General features: G+C 38.3%; 1 protein-coding gene across 4 annotated transcripts in view; it reads right to left on the minus strand.

The window, feature by feature from the left end:
* Positions 1-271: 271 nt before the first annotated feature.
* LOC107661671 (gamma-aminobutyric acid receptor subunit gamma-2) overlaps positions 272-27884 on the minus strand; it is a 45655-nt gene continuing 18042 nt past the window's right edge. The window contains exons 5-10 of one of the 4 annotated variants that reach the window (XM_016451381.1): positions 26029-26111; positions 21429-21566; positions 9314-9466; positions 5621-5826; positions 3884-3907; positions 272-702 (exon numbers count right to left, since the gene is read on the minus strand). In XM_016451381.1, the coding sequence (XP_016306867.1) occupies positions 424-702; positions 3884-3907; positions 5621-5826; positions 9314-9466; positions 21429-21566; positions 26029-26111 (883 nt within the window). In that variant the 3' untranslated portion in view covers positions 272-423. Of the gene's footprint in view, positions 706-3883; positions 3908-5620; positions 5827-9313; positions 9467-21428; positions 21567-26028; positions 26112-27884 lie in introns of all 4 variants that reach the window. The other 3 variants (XM_016451380.1, XM_016451383.1, XM_016451382.1) reach the window with 3 other exon arrangements.

A 27884-nucleotide genomic window follows, 5' to 3' on the forward strand; every position in this document is an offset into this window, starting at 1 on the left:
CTTTAGTGCTTGCTCTTTAGGGGCTAAAAGGACATGTAGGCATGCAATACTCGGATCTTCTGCTGTTTGCTCTACACGATTCAGGAATAATCTTACAGATGCAAGTTCTCACTGACTGCCCCTTCTGCGCTTTTTTGTTTTCTTTTTTGCTACAACTTTTGCTTTATGCACAATGTATACTTTCTAGAAAAAAAGATGTAAACATAGACAAACCAACAATTCCACATTACATAAATGCACAAAAAAAAAAAAAACATCCTAAAATGCACTTTTGAAAAAAAACCCCCAAAACATTACGTAGACTGGAAAAACAACAACAACACAATGCAACTTAAATGTTTTCAGTGGGCTCACGTTTCCAAGAAAGGGTCTTGCTGGAATCTGTAACATAAAATAAGGCCAGCCTATTTTTTTCTAACTATTTTAAAGATAGAGATAGGAAAACCAGTAAACTACGTTGAATAGACCAAATGCAGTGGGAAAGAAAATGCGGGCGTAAGAGTCTATCTTAGTGACACGGATGTGCAAACGGCCGTGCCGCCACGCTCCTGAGCGACAGTCCTCAAAGCAGCAGAAGAAGCTGGAGCAGTCCTTCCCATCCAGACACTCGTAGCCGTATTCCTCGTCCCGCTCCTGCATGTGGGTGGCGTTGTTCATCTGGATGGCGGTGGCTGAGCGCGGGCGAATGTCCACAGTGGGGGCCTGCTTTTAGAAGAGAAAGCAAAATCAGCAAGAGTCCCATCAGATACACAGGACATCTCGACCAGCTGTCAGGGGCTGCGTTCAAACGTCTGCCAGTGGATGCTTTGCACCTAATATTGCAAGTAGAATGCATTAAAAGATGTGCAACTGCAATAGTTGGCTGTAAAACAGGCTTCTTGATTTTTCTTTCTTTCTTTAATACTTAAATAGCAAATTATGTATTATGGCTTTTCATTATGCCTGTGTTTTATATTGTTGTGCATTGATTATAGTACACTAGTATATGCACCATGCAAAAATAAAGCATAACTGCATCATTTACTTATTAGAATGGGTCCCACTTTTTATTAAGCGGCCTTAACTCCTGTGTACATACAACAGAAAATAAGTGCGATGTACTTATTTTGTTCATATTGTACTGCAAAACACTTTTGCTGCTATTGAGGTGCGATACGGGTAAGTTTAGGGAAAGGTTGGGTAGATTAAGGGTGGGTTAAGGTGTAAGGGATGGGTCAACAGTGTAATTATAAATGTAATTACAGAAATTAATTAAAGATGTAATTACATGCAGGTATTTTTAAAATATACTGTAAGTACAAACGTGTACACAATAAGTGCATTGTACCAAATGATTAATTTAAATGTAAGTACACAGTAGTTAAGGCCACTTAATATAAAGTGGGACCCTAGAATGACGTCATCAGAATGACAAAGTCACTACAGCAACGTTTCCCATGTGATACCACATGGCTCTGTCTAACATGGTACTAAGTGTCAACACAGAACAGCTAAATAATTAGGTATTAATATACTTTCAGTCTTATATCTTGGCCAGCAACTGCACTAAAATATAAGTCTAAAAATGCACTTGCAATACACAAATGTTATGAGACCTCCATGTAAATATTTCCCATCAAAAGCAAGAGAAATAGGATCACTGGGACATATCCACATTTCTGGATTCACAATCATTTTGCCCAGCACTGGAAGAGTGCTTCAAATCCCTTTGAAAAACGAAGCATGACCAGATGTTCACGCTGGCTTCTCCGGGTGCACATTATGCAGCATTTAGGACAGAGCCGCGGGCGAATGTCCACAGTGGGGGCCTGCTTTTAGAAGAGAAAGCAAAATCAGCAAGAGTCCCATCAGATACACAGGACATCTCGACCAGCTGTCAGGGGCTGCGTTCAAACGTCTGCCAGTGGATGCTTTGCACCTAATATTGCAAGTAGAATGCATTAAAAGATGTGCAACTGCAATAGTTGGCTGTAAAACAGGCTTCTTGATTTTTCTTTCTTTCTTTAATACTTAAATAGCAAATTATGTATTATGGCTTTTCATTATGCCTGTGTTTTATATTGTTGTGCATTGATTATAGTACACTAGTATATGCACCATGCAAAAATAAAGCATAACTGCATCATTTACTTATTAGAATGGGTCCCACTTTTTATTAAGCGGCCTTAACTCCTGTGTACATACAACAGAAAATAAGTGCGATGTACTTATTTTGTTCATATTGTACTGCAAAACACTTTTGCTGCTATTGAGGTGCGATACGGGTAAGTTTAGGGAAAGGTTGGGTAGATTAAGGGTGGGTTAAGGTGTAAGGGATGGGTCAACAGTGTAATTATAAATGTAATTACAGAAATTAATTAAAGATGTAATTACATGCAGGTATTTTTAAAATATACTGTAAGTACAAACGTGTACACAATAAGTGCATTGTACCAAATGATTAATTTAAATGTAAGTACACAGTAGTTAAGGCCACTTAATATAAAGTGGGACCCTAGAATGACGTCATCAGAATGACAAAGTCACTACAGCAACGTTTCCCATGTGATACCACATGGCTCTGTCTAACATGGTACTAAGTGTCAACACAGAACAGCTAAATAATTAGGTATTAATATACTTTCAGTCTTATATCTTGGCCAGCAACTGCACTAAAATATAAGTCTAAAAATGCACTTGCAATACACAAATGTTATGAGACCTCCATGTAAATATTTCCCATCAAAAGCAAGAGAAATAGGATCACTGGGACATATCCACATTTCTGGATTCACAATCATTTTGCCCAGCACTGGAAGAGTGCTTCAAATCCCTTTGAAAAACGAAGCATGACCAGATGTTCACGCTGGCTTCTCCGGGTGCACATTATGTAGCATTTAGGACAGAGCCACCTGAGGCTGTGCGGAAACGGGTCATGTGACTCGCTTCTCAAAGGGTTTCGCAGAAGCGTTTGGAAAGCACAAGAGCACAAATAGCCTGCCATGTGGAAAGAAACAAATACAGTGGAATTCGCAGCTTTAACTGAATGAAATACGACAACCTTCAAAGAGAAAGTTCCTCTCCTGTCTTACATTTTCTACATTTATGATTTTATTTTTGTCTTTAACTGTGGTTCTCAACTGGTGAGACAAAAATAGGTTGTACATCTGAAAGGATCGCAGGGGGAAAACAATAAGTACATTAATATGTAATATGAAAAAATTGCTCACTTAAAATAGTCTACTAGAAGTTCATAATTAGAACAAAGTTAAGAACCCATTTATGTGCATACTCACATGTTGTGAATTTGGCAAAATTTAAGATGTAATTTGTGTAGAAACATGAATAATTTGTCAAATTTTTAAAAATCAAGGTCCGGAAGCAAAACTAGTTGAGAACCTCTGGTATGTTAATTTCACATTGATCTAATTTCCTCTTTTCCGAATTCTTGAGAACTATCTTTTAATCCTTAATAGAAGCTAAATGTAGGCCTGTGCCCTCATGCACATTGAATTTTAAAAGATAACTACGGCTAAATCTGCCAAAGCCATCAGGCTCATGCTCTTTAATTGGGATTACGCTAATCAGTGTGGTTGTCTATTTCAAGCTGTTAAGGCTCTGCCGACTATTTCTGTCAGGTTTAAAGCCTCAAACACGCAGAGGAGGAAGGCGGCCACTTTTTAATTAAAAGAATGATGCAAGTTTTTCAGCCATTGCTGTTGTTTTATTGCATTGAAGTAAAATAAGAGGCGAGTGTGCCCCACTGCTTTTCACAGCACGGGAGGTTCAGTGCTAAACTTACTAGATGTTAGTGCAGTGAATCTAAAGACCAAACACAAGAGCAGTGTGGTTGCGCAGAATGCAGAAACATGCATGATTAGTGAACTTTACATGAGCAATATACCTTTGAGGAAAAGAGCCGCAGGAGCTTTTGTCCACACAGGAAACAAAAAATATTAGAAATTGAAACAAACAAATACAAACAAACCAACAACAACAACATAAAATTAACATACAGTATAATGCAAAAAAGACTCTGAAAGTGGAAAGAGAACAAATTACTGCAACCTCACACATATACATAGACACAGAGAAAGGGTGTGTAAGGCAGCATATAATAATTTATGCATTTAGCAGGCGCTTTTATCCAAAGCAACTTACAGTGCATTCAGGCTATACATTTTTTACCAGTACGTGTGTTCCCTGGGAATCGAACCCACAACCTTTTGCGCTGCTAATGCAATGCTCTACCACTGAGCCACAGAAACAAGCATATATGAACAGGTTCACTGCATGTCGTAAAATACAGACTAGAAATGACTGCTCTAGTGCATTAATTTCAAATACGATCAAAAATGCAATCACATATAGTATAAACTATTAGGCCTGTCAGAATTTAGAGCTTGGAAAAATCAGGTCTCTAATCATATAAGGGCAAACAATCATTACCAAAGAACAAAAGACAAACATAATCATCTAAGGAGGAGACTGGTACTCTTCAACTCTGCAGAGATCAAAACGCTTCTTCAGCAAAAGCTGGTTGTCGTTTTATTTGAAGAGTTTTACTTCAGAGCGTGCCTTTGACTGGGAACCGAACTGTCGAATGTGGTTTGAAAATCATTACTCATTAATCTGCCTGACATTCTAAACCCCCAAATCAAATAAGACATTTCTGGCACCCCTTTAATCATCTGAAAGTGGAACGACCCATTTGCTGAGATCAGCCCTCCTCACGCTACGGATATGAGCGCCCTGCTGAGATGAAAATCTAAGGCTGCACTTCAAACCTGCTGCTGAAATGATTCAGATTAAGGACATCACTGCTCAGTGACACTGTTTGACAGAGGTGGTCCACGATGGCAAATCTGACCACATGTAGAGAAAAAGGTTCTAGCATGCACACTTATGTTCCAAAACCTAGTGAGCTGTCTCACTGTGTACCGCCTACTCAGGCGTAATGGAAACTCATTAGTGACTGATTAGAAACGCTCTTCATAGACAACCAACGATCACACTTAGCTGCATCACAAATAGCTTTCCTCACATGAAGCACTCAAAGTGGATTCCTACAGAGTTAACAATAAAGCCTTAATTGCTAAGCTAACAACACAAAACTGTAGCAAGCACATATAATTCACATGCCCGCTGGACACTTTCTGGCTGCTTTTTGGCAGGTTTATTTCACTACAAAACTAATTTTACGCATTTAAACAGACTTTTACATAAAAGTTTTTTCTTGACTGGTTTGTTTGTGAATATATACACTACCTTTTTTCTTTAAACTGAACTCAAAGAAATATCATTCTCATCCAGAAGTGATGCTGCCTTAGAATTTCACCAAAAGCAAGGTATCATCTTCACATTGGGAGCACACTAAGCCTAGAAATGCTGCCTAGGTAGCTTGCTAACTTGTGGAAGAGTGTTATTATTTGGAGTACTTTGAAGAACTCAACCTTGGATAGAGTTTAAAGTTAGCAGCTAATCCCGACCCTAAAAAAAACCTAACAATTGCAGTTCTCAAATAGGCTAATCTTAGAAATAGAAATACTAGTAGTAAATAGAAATACTAGTAGTTAATACACTTTATAATATTGTTGTATTGGTAGTCGATAATGTGAATTGTTTTAGGAAGTGTACTCACAGGATTTCTCTTCTTCTTGTCTTTGTTTTTGCTGGGCTTGCGGTTGCTCACAAAGTAGTGGAGCGTTCCGTACTCAATCAGAGCGGCGAAAACAAAGATGAAGCACACTGATACGAAGAGGTCCATAGCCGTGACGTACGACACTTTGGGTAAGGACTTCCTAGCAATGGTACTCAAAGTGGTCATGGTAAGCACAGTCGTGATTCCTGTGGAGCAAAGTAAATAATACTCAAATAAGAACATGGAGATTTCAATGTCTGTTGCATATGGATTACTGAGGTTATATCTGTAATATGTATCTTTTACATAGCAAGGTCATGTTTGTAGTTTGGCTTTTATTTTCTCACTGTACAAAGACAAGGCCAAAAGCAATAATCACTTAAGAGTCAGAATAGGGCCAAACCCAAAGCCTCCATATCTTCAGCAGAGGATGCTAAAACCTGCACTGGGCCAGAGAAAGCAGATCTTTCCTGAAAGGAAGGAGGTTCCTCCAGAATTGACACAAAATCCGGACTCTTCAAAAGGCTTCTGGGTGGAGGCTCATTGGTGTAAAGGCATACAATTTGGCCTTGGGTGAATCCTGTGCTAGTGCATCCGAGCTCAGCAGTGCTCGAGGAGAAAACCAAACGGGACACTGAGTCATCTTGAGTGAACAGATCCAAACAGATCCAAGTCTGATTTGCGGAATTTCTGCTGTTGTAGAATTTCTGTCTCACAATCTGAGGATGAAGCCTCCACTTCCTGGGCTTCAGACCCTCTCCTTCCCACAACTCCAAACTTGCTACAGTGGTGTTGAAACCCGGGATGAAAAAAAGTTCTTTGCCATGGAGTTCTTGCCCCTCGCTGAGATGGACAATTCACTAGCCAGACTCTACCAAACCCAACATCGGGCCCTCTTGAACTCCTCTGTGCCTGGAAGGAGGACTGGCAGATGCTGTGGAGAATGATGAGCCACAAAGGCAGGGCTGTAGACAAAGAGTCCATTGTTACTCACGTGCCACTCACCAAAAAGGGTCCACAGGATAAACCAGAGGCATTCGTGGTCTCATTCAAGAAGACAGCAGAGGCATGTGGGTGGCCGCATGCTCAGTGACAGGTGTGCCTCACCTGCTGGTGTCCGGAGTAGCATCTCAACAGCTAACCGTGCAGAACTTCCTGGATTATGAACCTCAAGCAGGTCATCCTGTGTGGTCCATACCCTAGAGCAAAAGCAGCAGTGTGTCCGTCGAACTGGGGAAAAACAGTCAGCCGTTTGTGATGATCCAGCAGGTCTGTGACACCTGCCGATCTGGTGGTCCAGCTCATTGCTGAGCTTCCAAAAGATGTAGCCAAATGGGTCCAGTGCCACTGCTCGACGTGCCCCTTTTCTCCTCCCTTTCACTTGCTTTACCTCTCCAGCCCTTCCCTCACTCCCTTTCTCTTCTCAACCTCTCCCTCTACCCAGCTTGTGCAGTAGCATGCCTCCCTGACTGTTGCAATTGGGGGCGAGGCCTGACAACTTCCGAGGCTTCCCTAGTTCCCAAAACCACTGACCCGGGGAGGCGCACTGGCTGGAACAGTGGCTTCCACCTCTCCTTTTCCAGCTACCCTCTCTTTTCATCAGACTATTGCCACCTTCCTGCCACTATGGCCTGCCAGCAATTTGCGGACCTAGGTCATTTCCAGGATCGTTGTCCAGTCACGAAGGTAAAGACTGATGTGTACACAGGGATGTGGTGGACTACCCACTGGTGCCAGTCTGCTTGTCTGGGGACAAAGGCATAGAGTAGAGGTAGTGGTTAGTGCCTCTGGCAAACGCTAATTTTGGGGAAGGATTAGCTACAATTATTTGGGGAGTCTATGTGCAGATGTTCCAGATCTTTGGAAAAAAGTCAGGGACATGGTAGGTGAGGTTCAGATGTTCAGTACAGTTCAGTCCTTTTCAGTACACTTCAGTCCTTTTCAGTTCAGTACTTTTTTCCAAAGGAACTAGCAACTTGCCGGCAGCCATATCACCCTGTAGCCCAAGACTGGTCACCCACTGAAGCTAAGCAGGGTTGAGCCTGGTCAGTACCTGGATGGGAGACTCCTGGGAAAACTAGGTTACTGCTGGAAGAGGTGTTAGTGAGGCCAGCAGGGGGTGCTCACCCTGTGGTCTGTGTGGGTCCTAGTGCCCCAGTATATTGATGGGGACACTATACTGTCAACAAGCACCGTCCTTCGGATGAGACGTTAAACCAAGGTCCTGACTCTCTGTGGTCATTAAAAATCGTACCTGGATGGGAGACCTCCTGGGAAAACTAGGTTGCTGCTAGAAGAGGTGTTAGACAGGCCAGCAGGGGTTCTCACCCTGTGGTCTGTGTGGGTCCTAGTGCCCCAGTATATTGATGGGGACACTATACTGTCAACAAGCACCGTCCTTCGGATGAGACGTTAAACCAAGGTCCTGACTCTCTGTGGTCATTAAAAATCCCAGGATGTCTTTCCAAAAGAGTAGAGGTGTGACCTCGGCATCCTGTCCAAATTTGCCCATTGGCCTCTGACCATCATGGCCTCCTAACAATGCCCATATCTGCTGATTGGCTTCATCTCTCTGTCTTCTCTCCACCAATAAGCTGGTGTGAGGTGGGCATTCTGGGAGCAGGGCATGTCAAGTGTACCACCTCAACCTCCTTAAATAATGCAAGGAGGAGGTTCTGATTGCACTAATGACGGCAGAGGATGATCTTGGGACAAAGGCGAATTCAAAGTGCAATTCTTTCCATCATGTCCACAATAGGATCACCGCTCACTTGCCAAACTGCAAGATGAATTTACAGATGTAGTCTCACCAGTTGTATTAATCTCATACAGCAGCAATTTAAAATGAACCCTGGATTGGTGGTGCATCTACTTATTGCCTCAGTCCAAACAAAAGACAGCCTTCACTACCCTCTTTTGATTACACCCATTTGTGATGCTTCCATTCAGGATCTTCAGGACACCCACACCCACCACCTTAGACAGAATACTTAGGCCAAACGCTGCATGTGCAGGACATCACCGTGTGGATCACCTGTTGGTATCTGGCACTACAGCCCTTTCAGTTCAAGGTGGGCCACGAGCTGGGGGCACAGATGGCAGTAGCAGACTACCTCTCCAGGAATGGGGTGCTGCAGGCCGGACGGTTTACTGGCTTGAGTAGGGAGGTCGGTATGTGGCAGAAAGGGTGTGGTTGAGTGAGGTTGGAAACAGGAGAGCAAGCAATCTGAACTGTGAGTGCTCCATTATGAGGCATCAGTGATGCAACACCTCGGTGGGCAGAGCTTGTGCCATCTGCCAATAAATTGTTGTAGACTGGTGTGTAACTGCCCATCATTTTGCACATCTAGAAGACTCAAATTACATATTCATTAAACAAAAATTAGGAGTTTAGCTCTGATATTTATCTTTTTGTTTCAACATAGCAGATAATTTAGGATTCTCAATGGTAAAACACTGAGGTCAGGAGTCACTGCAGGAAAGATAAACTGCTGAATAAGACAAGTGGCATTTATAGGTAAGACGATAAAAATAAATTATCTTAATGATTGTTTTTTAATTTTACATAATTTTTATTCTCAAGTAAATTTGTTTTAAGGATGTTTAGATTTACTGTATATAAAAAGACAGAAAAAATTGTGTTTCATAACACAAAGTTTGTTTTTCATGTAGAATGTAAACAGAGAGTCTTACCCAAAGAAGTTCTGGCTGGCACTGCATCCTTGTTGATCCAAAATGAAACCCAGGACAGAACAACGATCAAGGTACAGGGGATATATGTCTGGATGGTGAAATAACCCATTCTTCTGCTTAAGTCAAAGAAGACGGTCAGAACCACATAATCTCCTGGGGAGAAAAAAAAAAAATCATATTATAAACAAATGTACACACCTGCTCTCTCGCTATTATTTCAGTTTTCATAAAAAAAAATCCTTCAAAACCATCCCAGCACAGTCTGGGCATTCTATTAACCAACTTCATTCTATTAACGAAGGTGAACAACACTACTGAGTCACCATGTTTCCTTTAAATCAAAGGGATTTTAAGATCACAAGAAACAAATTCAGTCAAGTGTGCCCAAATGTTTGACTGGTAGGGAACCTTTGACTGAATGTGGAAAGACTGTCGGACACAGGGGCTGCTGTTACAGCAATTGACCCATCGGTAATGTAATGAAATGTGATTTCCAATGTTGACTCAGCCCACCCTGTGGTGTATCAGCATGGTTGTAGAGCCCAAGACCCAAGACCAGATCCAGCTGTGCATTGATTTGACTCATCTAAATAAGTAGGTGTGACAAGAAAGACATATCCTCCTAACTGTAGAACAAGCATTCACAATATTTGCAAAAGCCAAGGTATTCACAAAACTGGATGCTACCTCAGGTTTCTGGCAAACTCCATTGTCAGTTGTGGCCTAATGGTTAGAGAGTTAGACTTGAAGGCTGCGGGTTAGATTCTCAGTACTGGCAGTACTGGGTACGTAATTCAGACACAATATCAAGAGCTCGTGTGAACCACATATTCACAGAAGCAGAAAAGGGTAATGAGAGTATGTTAAAGTGTTTGTGGATGCTGTAATGTGAAGCTATCCAGCTACAGAAGCAAGGCTGAATGTGATAAAATAATCAGAACGCAAACTCCATCTGTGCTAAACTCATCCAGAACTATACTGGCCTGAAACAGAAAACCTGCCCATTGCTGGAGACCTGCTCCTCAGGGGCCAAAGAATTGTGTTTCCCCATGCATGAGGCAAGAGATCCTCAATAGTATACGCAAAGGACACCAAAGTATTGTCAAGTCCAGAAATTGGGCCTGTCAGTTTGTCTGGTGGCCAGGACTATCCTTGCATAATTCAAACCTCCCTGTTGAGAATAATTCATACCTCCTTGTCGAGGATTATTTTTCATGCTACAGTGAAGCCAGTGTTGGGTAGTAGCTAGCTACAAGTAGCGACGCTACTAACGTAACTACATTTTTTAGTAGCGTGACGGTAGCTCTTTAAAACAGTGTAGCTTTTCCAGTAGCGAACTACGTTTTCCAGCAAGTAGCGGTGTAGCGCAACCAGACGCTACATTTTTTTTTTACATGTTGCGTTCTGACGAGTCACGAGCCTGTAAGGCATTGAAGCAGCACAGCGTCTTTTTCTGACTCGATCACAAACTAAATTTGTTCATTACCGCCATCTGTTGTGATATCACACATCTCGCGGCTTTACAGTCTGTCCATCGACAACAGATTGACGATTTTGCAAAGGATGTACAGGAGTGAATATTTCACATGAATCAACTGTAATTTATGCAAAATAAAGATTAAAATGCGGTCAAAGATTTAAAGCACATACAGGAGGTAATTAACAGCCTTTTCAAACTGATTAATTTTCCTGCTTTATTGCACTCTATATCAAATGTCTATTTTACAATGATGAACCGTCATAATATAATCTGTCCCTCCACAGTTTTGTTGTGAACACTAATCGAACAGAAAATAAAATCGCGATATAGTATTATGCTTATCATTTGGCAAAGGATGGTTGCGGTGGGATTTCACACAAAAGCGCGGCTGATGATTGATGTCTCAGAGCGGCTCCATTCACAGTCAGTAAATACCGCGTGTGCTGTGAGTTTAACCTGCTTATTTTACGACTCCTCCATATCAAGGTTAAGTTGCATATATTTTGTTCTTGCATTGATGTTACGTTTGTAGCAATTTTGCACTTTGACAGTCAGTTCGATTTAATATAACTATATAACTATATTTTATTATTGTGTGTATCGGATAGTTTATAAAATCAAATGATTGGGACACTTTTTGTAATTGAAATGACTTGAAAATGTGTCCCAATCAACCTGAATTCAGCCTACATGAAATTATCATGCAATCATGATTGCATTACAATATGTTTTAAACTCCAAATATTTTACTCATAACTTCATTGTAATTCTTCATACAATTATTCAGTTATTTGTAATGTCAATTGTAAAATAATAACAATAATATTAATAATTAAAAAAAAAATTGAAAGTAGTTTCAATGTAGCTAGCTACTTTTTGATAGTAACTTGTAGTTTAGCTAGCTACTTTTTCAGAAGAGTAGCTTGAATGTAACAACTATTTTAATTTACGAGTAGCCTCTTGCATGACTGGATTTCTAGAAAAGATAAAAATTGATGCAAAAAACATTTGCAATTGGTCTAGGGTTTACATGTAAACAAAAGAAGATTTGTTCTTACTAATAAGTGTTACATGTTACATATACTTAGTATTATAATAACAATAAATTATGCATAATTACATGCAAGTCACCCTAAGCCAATCCCTAATACTAACCCTAACCATATAGTAAGTACATGTAGTTAATTAATATTACTCAGTACTTAAATGTATAATTACACTGCAACAAGGACACCTTAAAATAAAGTGTGACCGTATCTTGCATGTTACTAGACAGATCTAATCGAGTGTAACATGTCTTCATGTGTTCTATAGTAAAAGGCTATCCTTTGCACAGCATATCTGTCTAGCTAATGCAATAGTCGTTGTACAGGCTTTGTTTGTTGCTCTTCCTTATTGACTGCGGAATCTCTGCAGTTTTCTATGTTTTTGATAATAATCTTACCTAGTGCACCTTTAAAGACCTCCCTTTTTAAAAAGTTAACGATGAGAGTGAGGTAACCTAATTGCATTTTTCTGACACAACACTTCCTTCCTTATTTCTCGCTTGCTGATGGAATCATTGGGGTACCTACACCTGCAGTGCTTCATAAATACTGAGCCTATTCTTTCTACTGACAGGGCACTTTTCTGATGGACTACTCCCAAATTATGCTTACCGTGGTCCACCATTTCAATATGTATTCATTACGACCTGCATTAGATGAAGCCCCTAAGCAACAGTCTGTCTTTTTTCTGCTGGCAAATTGCTGTAAAAACACCCTAATTTAGCATACTCAGCAAAGTCAAAGTCAAGGACCATTACTGTCTGTGTTTACTAATAAGACACCACCCTAATGGCTCCCATGACCTGCTGTCAAAAACACCGGCTGAAAGTGTTTGATGGGTTTTGCAAGACTCATTAGAGGAGACTTGTGGACCAGAGAAAAAAATGCTACATGCAAATGATATAGTGTAACTGGAAAACTTCTGTAACGTTGAGGAGCAAGTGAAGGCATGCGGGGACATGGATTTAAGCCCAGGACATTTAATGAAATAAGCTAGATCAAATAATAAACCAAAAACACAAGGAACAAAGAACAGAAATACAGGCAAACAGGCAACCATTACATTCACCAACAGACAAAGCACAAGAGAAACACAAGGGCTATATATATACATATACACTGTATACACACACACACACACACACACACACACACAGGAGAACAAAACGACCAATGAGTTATTATGGGAATGAACAAGGTAGGGTTGTGAGTGACTATGGCAACCAATGAGGGTAACATGTAACAACATTTTATTTTTTTAAACTGTAACCACTTAATAATGAATATATATATCAAGTAAATAGAGGGATCTCAAGTATCAATGTGATAATGTGAGAAATAGAATTGTGATATATCATTGATACAGTGGCAATTTCTGAAATATACTTTATGAAAATAATAACAACAATAATGTAAAAAATAATACTTCTGCAAAACCATAATGTTACCAGAATAATTATTCACGACCATCAGCACGAGCATGTTCTGTATCGTCTATACTGCAGTAAATTGCAAAGTAATCAAGAAGGGTAATATATGAATTAAGGAGAACATAATTTTGAAATGTGATGAATTTTTTAACCCTTACGCATAACTGATGTTAAAGCTGCAGAGGCGGAATGTGTTTTTGAACTAAAAATGATTTCTTCCTGTTGCTGTTTCTTTCCAAACGAAATCTAGAAGAAGGTACAGGGAAGTGTATCTCTCTAAGTGTTCTCTGCTCAGATGCTGTGAATGTTTGACTGAAGTAGCTGCGTCATCTCCACTGCATTTATTTCATTCTCAGCTCACGGACTTCAAAGCAGCCCAGTGCCTAATGAGAGCACAGCGCAGCACCTCAAAGGCTGAATCTGCCAGGAGATCTCATCTGACAGTCTGCTTGCCTGTAATGGAACAAATGGTGCACGAATAAAAAAAAAGAAGAAGATGATATGAGATGTCTGCTTGCCTTTTATCTCTGCACAGTGGGAACATTCCCAGGCTTCTCTTTGAGGGCAGCGTTTTTTATATCTCGCTTTTCCTTCTGTCTCTTTCATGCATTGTTGAGACCTATATGCAAATCACAAGCAACCATGAACAGAAAGAAAGCTTGCCAAAAGATGGTTAAAATAGCTTCAGCACAAGCCAGGGACCTCTATGTACAAATATTGCTATGCACAAAATTGTCATTAAAATGTGTGTAATTTTGCATTTAGATATTTTTATTAAAAAATACTAAACTGAATGATTTTAGCAATGCAATAGCACAAATATCATTTGCAGCCAATACCTCATATTTTCCTAACATCTTGTAGGGTTCCCAACTCTATTTCTGGAGCCCCCCGACATTGCACATTTTGTAAGTCTCCCTAATTAAACGCATGTGAATTGTTTTAATCCTTGTCGCTTAAATTTAGAAAAGAACGTAATAATGATTAAGCATTGCTGTAAAATCACTTATATCTTAAGGGCCTTTTTTTATTAGAATTTGGTTGACCTTCAAATGTGGAAAAGCCTTATAACGTTTTACATCTAAGCTCCATGACAGTTACATAACTAGCTCTGTCAAGCTGTGTTGCAAACCCATCCAGACACCAAAGATCCCTTTTATTCTCCCCTTTTTAACTGGTTTTAAAGAGGCTTATCTTCACAGAACAATCAGGGTGCTGATGAACAAACTAATCCTGGATGTGCTGCTGGGGGAGAGAAAAATAATAATAATGTGCATTTCAAACAGACGTGATCTAATTAGTGAAAAGCAAAAGAGCTGCAGCTTTAGTCAGTGATAAACTACAGGCTCTCGTCTTATTCACAGAATATGTTACAGAAGCTGGGATACTGTGAAATGTTCTGTGAATCTTATATAGCAGCTTATATGCCAGAAAAAAGAAAAGAAAATTCTGTATTTTATGCACCTTCATGTCGTTCCAAACCTGTATGCTGTTGTTTTCTTTTACAGAAATATTTTCTTGGCCAATATTTATTTGTCTGTCAATTTAAGCTGTTATTAACTAACAATCTCCTTCTCCACTGAAAAAAAAGAGGGAGAAAAAGTTTAGATATATCTGGCACAAAGCAGTCAGTGTCTGCAGTGTTTCTTCAATATTCTATTACAGAAGAAAAAAATCTCACAGTTAAAAGGTGTTGATGACGTCAGATGAGACGCACTGCTGATTGAACTGAGAGAAGCAGAGATGCAGGCATTGTCGCAGTGATTATCTTATTGCATAAGAAAGCGAGCAAAAGGCAGGGGTTTAGACTCAAATAAAAGCATTGGATTCTCACTCTGTCAAACAAAAAGCTGCATGGGGAGGGGGGATAATGAATAGAAAATCTGTGATTTAGACACTGTTTTATTTTGGTTGTAAATGTCACCACTTGCATAAATGTATACAAAAGAAGGACTGATGCACTGATAAGTGCATATCCAGGAAAATAATGTACTATTTAAATCTTCTGCTGAAATCGGGCAATATGAGGACTAGCAAAATATTAACTTTAATAAATATTATATTCAGTGCTGTTTATAGTAGTTTAATAATATCATCAGTCCTCTAGTCTGTTAACATTTTGTCTCTCAGCCACATGTCTCATGAAGTTTGGAAGGAAACAGGTTGGAAAGACAGCCAACCGAAAGTGTAAGCTGTGAATAAATGATATATAATTTTTTTTCACATCACATTATGAATAATTTATTATGCATTATGTTGTGAGCTGGTAGATAATAATATGCACTGTTCGAATGCACTTTGGATAAAAGCATCTGCCAGATCAATGAATGTAAATAATGTACTCCATCTTTGAGAGCAGAGTGATAAAGGTAGGTAATAGGTGCATTACCCCTTATGCTTAAATGCTTTAAAATATAACTTTAAAATTTAATAAAATGAAAAAACCTGAAATGCCACTTTGACATTCAGTATTCAGACTTTTTGCTATAGGTCATCCAGGGTTAGATTCCAAGGGAACATGCATGCTGATAAAATATGTATACTTTGAATGCATTGCATGTCAGTTTGGATAAAGGTGTCTTATACTAAGTGTAGAAAAAGCACCTCCAACTCACTGTAATATTCTGCGCTTGAGTAAAAGGGTATAACACTTTTCACCCCTTCCACCAGACATAAATCATAAGTCCTTTTACTTATTAAAGTAATAGGGATGCATGTGTTGATAGTAATTGCATGTGTAGTTCTGCAGTCAGACTTCGACTCACTGTTGCACTAAGTAGGCTGATTACATAAGAGGGGAGAATGGTTTCATGGCTTGCATATTCTTTAATTCGTCTGTCTTTATAAGTATAGTACTACCCATAATTTTCACTCTAAAACAATTATTTACCCAGTCTTATTTAAGTATAGGTTGCAGTTATTTTAAGTGAATGCTCAGGGACGGCCTAATTACCTGTAGGTACAGTTTAGTTCCCTGAGAAGGGAACGAGGCGCTGCGTCCCCTTGGCATGCTTCTGGCATGCCTGTGTGTGACTTACTTCAGCCAATCAGAAGCTGACAATGTTTTGACGATGATTCTGCTAGACAGCCAAAAGTGATTTAATTATTTTCAGTTATAGGTATTTGGATCAAGTAACTATTTTGGGTTACTGGCAGAATCAGCCAACACTTGTCCAACAAATGTTTAGTAATAATGTCTATAGACTATAGTAGGATATATTACTCTCTTGGCCATAGATAATAATATTCTAATATTGACCAACATTATTTAAGAGCATGCAGCAACAATCGGCATGATCAGGGAAGTTTAAGCAGAATAAAGTTAAGCAGAATAAAGAATAAAATCATGCAGTTTTGCCAAAATCTGCAATTCAGCGGATCAACAGCCTCAATGAATCATCACTGTCCTAATTTTAACACATATTGTGAAAAGAGGTGAGTAATTCTTAATGCATCAAATAATAAGACTAAGCCTGATACTTGCATGTCTCGCCCATCTGAAAGAGAGAGTCCTGTGTCAGTTTGTTGAGGCTCCAGTTGATGTTTGATGAGAGAGAGGGAGAACTGTTTTGATGCAGAAGATCTTTGATAAACGAAAAAACTGCAGCCTGGAGAAGCTTAAAGGTTTGTGAGGCATCATCATCATCATCATCATCTTCATGTCAAGAAATTCTAATTCTCCCCTTTGTGTTCTTAAGACAGTGATCTGCGGTGATTGCAGATCTAAACGAGATGAGATAAAAGCATGTATATCTTTTTCAAACTCTGAAAAGGCTAAAAAGCACTTAACCTTTGCTAAGAGTTTTAACTGCAAAAAACTAGTTTACCACTGCATTTATCTGCTCATCATATTTCAAAGTAGAATCAAATGCATCCCTTTTTTGTTTTTCCTGAGCATTTAACATGGCCAAGATATCCAACATTTGATTTATGCTACCTGCTGTAGCTACAGGCCAAAACACTATTGCCGTAGTCTTACTCTCTTTAAAAATTGAAATAAAAAAGTTTAAGGGCATCCCAGCTTTCATATCCTACAGACACACGGAGGTAAGAGCTGAGATTAATGATGCTGCTTTGCCTAAAAGACAGAAATTTGAGTGTAGTCAGGATAGCAATGAAACAATACTCTGTGTTTGTTAAAAATCAGTATAGAAGAGAATAAAATAGGGGCAAGAATAGAGCTTTGGGGGACCCCACAGGTCAAAACTGATTTTGTGAGGGAGAAAAAAAAAACATCGACACAGACTGAAAAAGTTCTCTACTTCAGATAGGAATTGAATCAGCTGAGGGCAAAGTGCCCTGAAATAAACAGATAAGAATATATAAGTTAACACACATAAAAGAGCAGATTCTCTTCTGGCACTGTGGTGCTTCCTAAACCCATAGTGAGAGATTTCAAACACACTACTGGATTAAAAAAAACTGGACAGAGAATTAGAAATTAGAAATTGGCCTAAAATTAGATAAGACTTTTCAACACGGGTCTAACATTCATGTACGTAATGGTTCTGTCAACAGGCTTGTTTATGGTAGATAGAATACATGATCCAATGTCATCAAGAGCCTGAGTGAAAAGGCTTACTGGAATAAAATCAAATTTAGATGTAATGGGTTTTAAATGCTGTCAGAAAACCTTGGAGCACTCATCACCTGTGCAATGGCATCTCAACAGTGAAGAAGCGCGGGGGGACTGGTCATGGTAGAAGTAAAGATGAACAAATGAAAATACAGACAAATTCTCAATGAAAACTCGGTCCAAAGCGCTCAGGACCTCAGACTGGGCCAGAGATCCATCTTCCAAAAGGACAAGTATCCTAAGCAAGCCAAGACAATGCAAAAGTGTTTTAGGGATGACTGTGAATATTTAGTGGCCCAGCCAGAGCCCGGATTTGAGAAACTCTGGAGAAACCTGAAAATGTCTGTCCAGTGGCAGCCCCCATCCAACCTGACACAGCTTCAAAGGATATGCAGAGAAAAATGGCAGAAAATCCCCAGATGATTAAAGCTTGTTGAATCATATCCAAAAAGACTTGAGGCTCTAATCACTGCTAGAGCTGAATTACAGGTCAGAATACTTATACTGTACAATCTGGTTATTTCAGCCTGGTTTCAGAGGGGTTTTGAATACTTTTTTTAGCTGTTCAGGCTGGGAGATTGCAGTTTAGGCGTAATTCAGTGACTGATCTTTCTTAGCCACAACACTCTTTTTAAAACAGATGAATGACCAAACTACTGAAAAAATGTTAACTCAATAGCAGACATGTTCACAAGTCCTTAAGGTCCAAGTCCAATCCAAGTCTAAATCTTTGAGGTCTAAATCCAAGTCAAGTCTATTCTATATTTAGCAACAGCCAAACAATTAGAATATAATAATTATATTTGTTATTAATATTAGTAGTAGTATACAGTAATATATTATACTGTAATAAAACTGCAATGTAAAATAAGTGTAATGAAAAATTAATATTTTATAATACATATATTATACAGTTTTACAATAGGCAAACTATACTTTTTTTGTCTTAATTTCTTTACTTGCTGATTCATTTTTTTAATGCAGAAACTTGCAGTTTCAGTGAACACAGGTTTACAAATGTGTCTCATCACAAATCTGGTTAAATACTGTAATAATCCATCTACAATAATTTTGGAAATCATGCAAATCTGAAAATAATTCGTAACTGTCGGCTTTGTGTGCAACTGAAGCCTTTCGCAATGTGGTAAGGACACTAAGCCATATCACGCTTTTGATTTTAGTTTGTTTGACAGATGCTTTGCCAAAGCAATAACTTTAAAGACAGTTTATGTTATTAAGAGAAGTGTAAAAACATCTTCCGTTCATTATGAAACTGTGGCGGCCGCCAGAGAAGGTGATTAATGAGAAACACTGGATTGCATTTCAATTTAAATGACACGAAGAATTTCACAAGGTAAGCCTATGCTATATTGTCGTATATTTAAACGTGTCTCAATAATGCAGACTCAGTGTGTTTAGAGAAGAATTGTTGTGTTATTTGCTGTTGCAGAACATACTGATAGAGAATGAATGAATGAGGAATGAATAGAAAAATACGGTGTTTGATGCTGTGAAAGAAAGAATATAATTGGCAATGACTTGTCTTTTTGACGAGTCTCTGTTTTCAAGTCTAAAGGCCCGTTCACACCAAGCACGATAACTATAAAGATAACGATAAATATATAGTTCTAAAAATCGTTCTCAATATTAAAGAACAGCACCACAGCTATAACGATAAAGGCACAGAGAAACTATATTGTTTGAATCATTTTCAAAACGATTTTTCCTAGCTGATGAACGATAAAAACGTTGACAGCCAATCAGAATCAACCCTGCTATAACGAGCTCAAGAATTTAAAGCGGCAGATGAGCGTGCGCTTAGAATAAACAGACGATATCGTCCGCTGGTGTGGACGCTAATATCGTTATCTTAGTTATCGCTCTTGGTGTGAACAGGGCTCAAGTCTCAAGTCAATTTTTTAAGTGTAGACTTAAGTGTGACTCGAGTCCAAGTCACAGTTTCCATCTCTGCTTAATAGTGTTGCTACTTTCAGACACCAGCTTTGTATTTTTGTCTTTATGTTGTAGCCTGACGAAAGGAAACTAATGTAGAAAATGTTAGTCTGTATGGTGGTAAAAGGGCATTTCATATCTTCTGTAAATCTGGACCAATTAAGAGAGCTGGGAGCCTAAAAATGTTTTATACTCATGCACTCAAAAAGAGGCATGTTCATTCACCACCACTGCCTCCAGATTAGCACCGCCAGAGTCTCATCTGCAAACCGTGGGTGTCTGTAAACGGAGAAGGAAGTTGATGTGTCCCAGGGCATTCATGACTCGAGCCAAATCACACAGACCGATGCACACAGACAACAGCGCGACTGCGTGCCACAGCGTCAGGTCACTCCGAGAATAGCTCTAATCCGAAAAAGGAAGCGTGTATCTACACTAACACCTTTCACAATCTTTTTAAAGCGATTCCCATGATGCAATAGGATGGCTGCAAACTGCTGACTGCCTCCACAAGCCAATCACCGCTCTCTCCTGTTATTTTTGTCATAGTCTCTTTCTCACTCAATTCATTATCTCACAGCACCCTGCAATGTTTTCGGTACATCTTAAGCTACATGCTGGTAAATGGGATGTGGCTCTGTTTCACCACAGCTGTGATTCAGCCATAGGCCAATGTATTGATCTCCATGAAGTGAAGCATTAGATATACCCCCAAATTAATTCTATCTCATGTTTAACCACTACAGAGACATCTGAGCCAGCGGCAAATGTCAGAAGGACTTGCTGAGATAAGGTTGCTCTCGGTGGATCGTCCGGTGATCGCTTGGTCCTCACAACTCTGAAAACACTGGAGCAAATTTTCAAATGGGTGCTGTATTTATAAATGTACCTCAGATTTCAGTGTACATTGTAAACAAATACATTCTTGCCTAGAGCTCTTAAAATGAAATTTTTTGACAACAACACTACTATTTAAAAAAATTAATATACTGATGAAATATGCTTGTCAAGAACTACTTTAACATATGTGACCCTGGAGCACAAAACCAGTCTTAAGTCGCTGGGGTATATTTGTAGCAATAGCCAAAAAAACATTGTATGGGTCAAAATTACCGATTTTTCTTTTATGCCAAAAATCATTAGGATGTAAAGTAAAGATTATGTTCCATGAAGATATTTTGTAAATTTACTACCGTAAATATATCAAAACTTAATTTTTGATTAGTAATATGCATTGCTAAGAACTTCATTTGAACAACTTTAAAGGCGATTTTCTCAGTATTTTGATTTTTTTGCACCCTCAGATTCCAGATTTTCAAATAGTTGTGTCTCGGCCAAATATTGTCCTATCCTAACAAACTTATTTATTCAGCTTTCAGATGATGTATAAATCTACATTTAAAAAAATTGACCCTTATGGTTTTGTGGTCCAGGGTCACATATACTGTATTTTAGTACACAAACTTCCCATTACTGTTGCTTCAATGTCAAATGGTATAAAATCAAAAAATGTGGGTCCTTCTGTTCAATTAACCTTGTTTTTGCAAACAAGTTTGCAACACATTTTAGAAATTTAAGAAAAAAAAAAACATGCAAGTATTTAAGATGTAACAAAAAGCTGAAACTGTACCAGACACAGTCCTGACAACCTCTGTGGTATTTCTCAGGCCAACAAAGGAGAACTGGTAAAGACGCCAAGAGCGGATGTCTCCAACCTCTACCGAGCTGCGCTTCCACTTGTATACAATCTCCTCCTTGGGGTAGCCATCTGCACAAACAAAGAAATGGAGTTGGTCCAAAAACAACAACAACAAATAGCTGCACAGTGGCTATTGGAAAGTAATAAAAAAAGCTGCTTTGGATAAAATGTGTAAGTGCATAAATGTATATGTAAATGTCATTCAGCTAAGACAATTAATTACCCCCCCCCCCAAAAAAAAAGATGTGGATGTTTTCATTCAGCTTTCTTTTTATAATCTATATTAAAATCTACACAAAGCTGATGTTGCAGGGTGATTGTGAAGGAAAGACCAATGCCCCATTATAAAAGTGGAAACTGCCAGGCAGTACTAAATACCAGTGAGTGCAGCAGGGGCATTGGGTAATAGCCTCAAGGTGAGGGCGTGCACAGGGATGAAGTGTACTGACCCTAAGTGACCACCATGATTCAGGGGTCAAAACCTCACTTCAGGCATCTGCTAATTTGGTGGATGAACTGGCCTGCGTTTTCGCAATTATCAGGGAACATGTGTGCGAATGCTTCTCAGGGGACAGAAGACAGAGGCATGAGGGTGCAGCTCGGGCTGGGAAGGGTGAGATAAAAAATGTGAAAAAATGTAAAAAAAAAAAACGTGTTTGAACAGGTCCAAGTATCAGATGGGCAACCCCTGGTTTTGCAAATATTAATGACCTCACGTGACCCGACGCATGAATACAAAAGACAACACGACCTAGTTGTTCCTACCACAGAGCCTTCAGAAGTGTCATTCATGGCAGCTCACCATGATCCTATAACAGGCTTTTACTGGCCAGGCATTTGCAGTAATGTTCACAGATGGTGTGCAACTTCCCGTGAACACAAAAAAGCCCCATTACCTCAAAACCACCATTGTGTCCTTTCCCTTTGATTGAGGTCCCATTCAAGTGAATTTGTATGGACTTGATCAAGCCATTAGAACGCTCAGCACAGGGGCATCACTCTGCTAGACTATGCAAGCTGATGCCCAGAAGCAGTAGTGATCTGTACCATTGCAGCAAAAAGTGTAGCGAAGGCTAGGTATGTGAATATATCTATATATACAGTATCTATATCTATACACATATAATGCATTTGTATATATAATGTATATTTCATACAAAATATTTTAGATTATCAAATGAAATACAACATAACACAAAGGCAACATGATTAAAGGAGTAGTTCACTTTCCAAAATGTTGGGATCCGAACAGTTGATGAGCACCATTGACTTCCATAGTAGGAAAAAAAATACTATGGAAGTCAATGGTGCTCATCAACTGTTCGGATCCCAACATTTTTCAAAATATCTTCTTTTGTGTTCGACAGAAGAAAGAAACTCATACAGGTTTGGAACAAGTGGGGGATGAGTAAATGGTGACAGAATTTTCATTCTGAAAGTGAACTACTCCTTTAAATACATACATATTTAAAGCAATTTGATCACTCATGTGAAAAACTAATTGCCCCCATAAACTTAAAATCTGGTCTTGCTGCATAAGTCAGATGCACTCAAGCCTCAACTGACAGAATGAATCAGTAATCTTCCATGTTGTCCTTTGGGTCTTTTGTGACTTCTGGATGAGTCCCCGCTATGCTCTTGGACAACATTTTGGAAGGTCGGCCACTTCTGGAAAGGTTTCTTCTGCTAGTTCTTCTATTTGGAGATAATGGCTCTCACTATGCTTCTCTGGAGTCCAAGAGCCTTTGACACAGCTTTGTAACCCTTCCCAGACTGATGTAGTTCCATCACCTTCTTCCTCATCATTTCTGGAATTTGTTGTAACTGGCATAGTGTGTTGCTGGTTAAGACTCTTTAGCAAACACCATACTGTTGAAAAAGTTTTATTTAAGTGTTGATTTAATTGAAGAGAGCTGGCAGTAGTTAGGCCTGGTTGTGTCTAGTTCAGTTGGACCCCATTATAAATGCAGTTTCATCTATTTGGGAATTAGTAGCTACAGGGGCAAATACAATTGCACACAGGCCCAGCTGATATTAAATAACTTTTTTGGCTTCCATAAAAAACATTATGATTTAAAAACTGTATTTTGTGTTTACTCCGGTTGCCTTTGTTTTATGTTAGATATTGTTTTTATTTCTAAAACAAATTAGTATAGAGGAGTACACAAAAACAGAAGAAATCAGGACAAACACTTTTTCACAACACTGTACACACACACACACACACACACGCACGCACACATGCACACACGCGCACACACACACACACACACACACACACACACACACACACATGTTGGGTTTCCATGTTTTATGGGTTCATTCCATTGGCCTAATGGTTTTTGATACTGTACAGATCATTCTGTATGATTTATAAGCTGTTTTTCTCATTGGGACCAAAACAACAAAAAAACAAACAAACAAAAAAATGTCCCCACAAGGACAAGGATTTTGGATATTGCCATTTTTTCTCAATAACGTAGGGTATACACAACTAAACAACTGAAAGGGATAATTCACCCAAAAATGAAAATTAGTTAAAATTATTTACTCACCCTCAAGGCATCCTAGGAGTATATGACTTTCTTCTTTCAGACGAATCCAATCGGAGTTAAATTTAAAAATGTCCTGGCTCTTCCAAGCTTTATAATGGCAGTGGGTGGGTGCTTTTGTTCAGCAGTCCAAAAGAAGTCCAATAACGCCGACATCCTACGTCATCCGCCGGAAAGGCACTCTCTCGTGAACACACAACTGTACGACAGTTAGCGGAAGTGAGAGAAAAGTGCTTATAATGTTTTAAATATCAATATTTTTCTTACAAAAACGCATTGATTCGCAACAGGAGGCCTTTATTCATAAATATAATTTTAATATAACTCCAATTGGATTCGTCTGAATGAAGAAAGTAATATACACCTAGGATGCCTTGAGGGTGAGTAAATCATGGGTTAATTTTCATTTTTGGGGGAACTACCCCTTTAAAGGCAATGAAAATGAATGTAGCATTGAATTGTGACAAAGAAGGAATGCACAGTTAGGTCACTAAACACAGTCTTTTAAAAAAAGTCTATTTAAAAAATATATACTGTATATATATATATTTGGGCTGTCAACATTAGCGTGTTTACACAGGCAATACATTTTTTTAGTTTTCAAATCTGTCCTGGAACAGCCCAGCACTCTCTTCCTCATCTAACACGCCCGATTCATCTAGTCTGTTCATTAGTAGAGACTTTCAGACCTGAAGTGGGTCAGAAAAGGCAAAGAGAGTTGAGAGAAAATGCGATGCTTGTCAGATCCGTGTCACGTTCTGCAGCGGCAGCTCTTAAAGTAATAGCAGCAAAATAATCTAATGACCCAGTTGCTGTGATATCTGTTCATCAAAGAAAAAAAAAGAAAAAAAGAGGAAATCAATAACTTTTATAGCATTAAGGATTCATCTATATTTAATTTAGAATTTTGATAACTTTATTCAATTTCTGTATATTTCTGCTGAAGGGCACAGGTAGCAAATATGACATTTATTGTAATGGGTTTATGTGAAGATTGTTTTAAGTTCATTTAAATAAAAAAAAATATATTTTTTTTAAGTCTAATAAATGTTAAAATTGATAGCTCTCATTTATACTCATATTGTCATATTGAATGGCTAGTGTCAATGGTTAAATATTAGGCGGAAAAACAATTTTATAGAGACATCAATAGTATTGGTATCAGTGATACTGGCCTTCCGTCATAAAAAAGATGCCATTAAACAAATATTAAAAATATACTGTCTTTATGTTGTGTGTACATTAATTTAAAGATTGTAAAAATTATTACAATATAAAAGTATATTTAAAAACTTTAATGTTAGGTTACAGAAATAGCCTGTTTAGTGACCTAACTGTGCATTCCTTCATTAAACAGCTGCAGAACTTCAAGACATCAAAGGATTGATATCTTAAGTTCTTTTCCACAAACTCACTGTCAGTCCATGTGGGTTGAGAAAGAAGTGTGGTTTTCAAAGCACAAGGAGACACAAGCTCACTAGCTTCTTCCCACTGATAATCTACAAGAACAATTTGCAACTCTCATAAAATAACACATTTTCCTTTCTAGGAAAACCACTCTGTTTTTTCATTTCTTTTGAAACTACAGATGATGCTGTCCCATTAGACTGTCCACGGTGCATCTGCTGCTTCATTATTACCATCATAAACCATTTCCCCTACATCTCCTCCAAAGTCAAAGGACAGGAAGAATTCCATGGCAGTGGTTTCTTCCTGGCACAGCTTGCTCGTGTGAGCATGTGAAGACACGTCTCTCCACATTAGGCCAAATTGTCACTCTCCTCATTATCTGTCCTTCATATTTCAGGACGAAAATAGAAGTGAAATGTCAGTATTAGCATCCTAAAAATGGTTTCTATGCTCTCAGCCGCATCTGAGTGTGGAAGCAGACATGAGGTGTAGAAAACTGTAGAGAAAAAGCAATAAAGAATGGAAGAGATGTGGATGGATTTGCATGTAGGGCATATGGCCAGACTTACAGCTTGAGAACTCCAGGGGACATGAATGTTCATCCATTGGAAAGTTATTCAGTTTAAGCTGGCACTCTGCATCAATGGTCAACCTACAGACAGAAATTTCCTTAATTAAATGTCTTTTTATAAGCCATTTCATTAGCACACCCCGCATTTATATGGACGGCGCTAGAATAAGCTGATGTTTTATCAATGGTACCCAGCAAAACTCCTAATTTGCTGCTTATTGATAGTAAGAGAGGTAGTTGTTGTAGTAGTTTTGTTTAAGTATAGGGTAGATCTAGAATATGCTCATGCATTAATACTGTATAAGCACTAATAAACAATAATAAGCCACTTGTTAATAGTGAATAGTGTTATCATTAAATCATATATTTTTATACATACTTAAAGTGTATCTTATTTGAGTAAGACTTATTCAGAATGTCTTAAAGTGACATTTAGCAAATTATATTTATAATTTTGTTTGTGTTCATATTGAGTTTAACACAGTGCTTGATCTGAGTGGCATGCTCCTCACTGACAAAAAGCTTCTGTAAAAACACTATCCTATTTTAAATAATAGCATTGTGTTTTATGTAAAACGTATCATGCAAATGAAAATTACAATACTGTTTGACCATTTACGAACACCAAGAGGGCAGTGAAAAGACATCTTTTGATGTTCTTTAAAAAAGAAGAAAACAGAATCAAAATCAGTATTTCACAACATTCCTTTGAAGAGCAGCTGACATCAAGTACATTCAATGAGGAATCCTCGTTACGGTTGCATTTAGTTACTGAAAACAAATGCAGTCACCAATGTCATGTAAATGTGTTTATTCACAAAAAAAGTCAGGTTTTAGTCCATCAAATGTTGAGGTATTTTCCTATGCTAATGGCTCGAAAGCAGCACCTTTAGCCTTTATCTGCTGTTTTTATCCAGTTATTTAGAACAGAAAGGATGCTCACTGCACATGTGAGGGACTCAGAGATAACAATCCAAATGACGACAGAGAGAGAGAGAGAGAAAGAGGATGTGTTCCATTCAGAATCACTAATCACTTACTCCCTTCAAAGTCTTTACCATTCACTGTGAAAGCTTTTGAGCACTGGAAGGTGTGTGGCCATCTGAAACTCACTATTAGAGCTATTTTCTTATTACAAAATGTGTTTAGAATGAGGTTAGAGCATGGCAATAATGATTACACTATATAAACCCTTCACAGTGCCCTCCGAAGGCAACGATCGATGGGAGTGTGTGTGTGTGTGTGTGTGTGTGTGTGTGTGTGAGGGAGGGAGAGTGAGAGAGTGAGTCTGGTGAACAGTCAAACAAGATTACACTTATATACAGTATTATGAAACTTATATTTTGGTAAATATTTTAATGATTAAACAAATTTGTAATCATTATGTAAGGTAAGCTACGCAGAAAAAAATATCTGACCACACCCAAACCTTGAATTATTATTATTATTATTATTATTATTATTATGCAAACCTACCGAGGGTTTAACATACTAAGGATTAAATGGACTTGCTCTCAGGTGACATTTAATCAAAAACAAACAAACAAACAAACAGACAGACAGACAGACAAAAATAAATGAATAAATAAATAAATAAATAAATAAATAAGGATCACTCCTGAAGCATTGTAATTGTGTATATATATATATATATATATACACATACATAATGCATATGTATATTTATTAGTGTTATCAAATGATTAATTGCGATTAATCCCATCCAAAATAAAAGTTTTTATATTGTTACATACATATATAAAGTTTTTATACATTATATATGTATGTGTATTGTGTATATTTATTATGTATATATAAATACACACACATACAGTATATATTTTGAAAATATTT

The sequence above is a fragment of the Sinocyclocheilus anshuiensis genome, unplaced genomic scaffold, assembly GCF_001515605.1.
Source record: "Sinocyclocheilus anshuiensis isolate Anshui unplaced genomic scaffold, SAMN03320099.WGS_v1.1 scaffold207, whole genome shotgun sequence".
NCBI lineage: Eukaryota > Metazoa > Chordata > Actinopteri > Cypriniformes > Cyprinidae > Sinocyclocheilus > Sinocyclocheilus anshuiensis.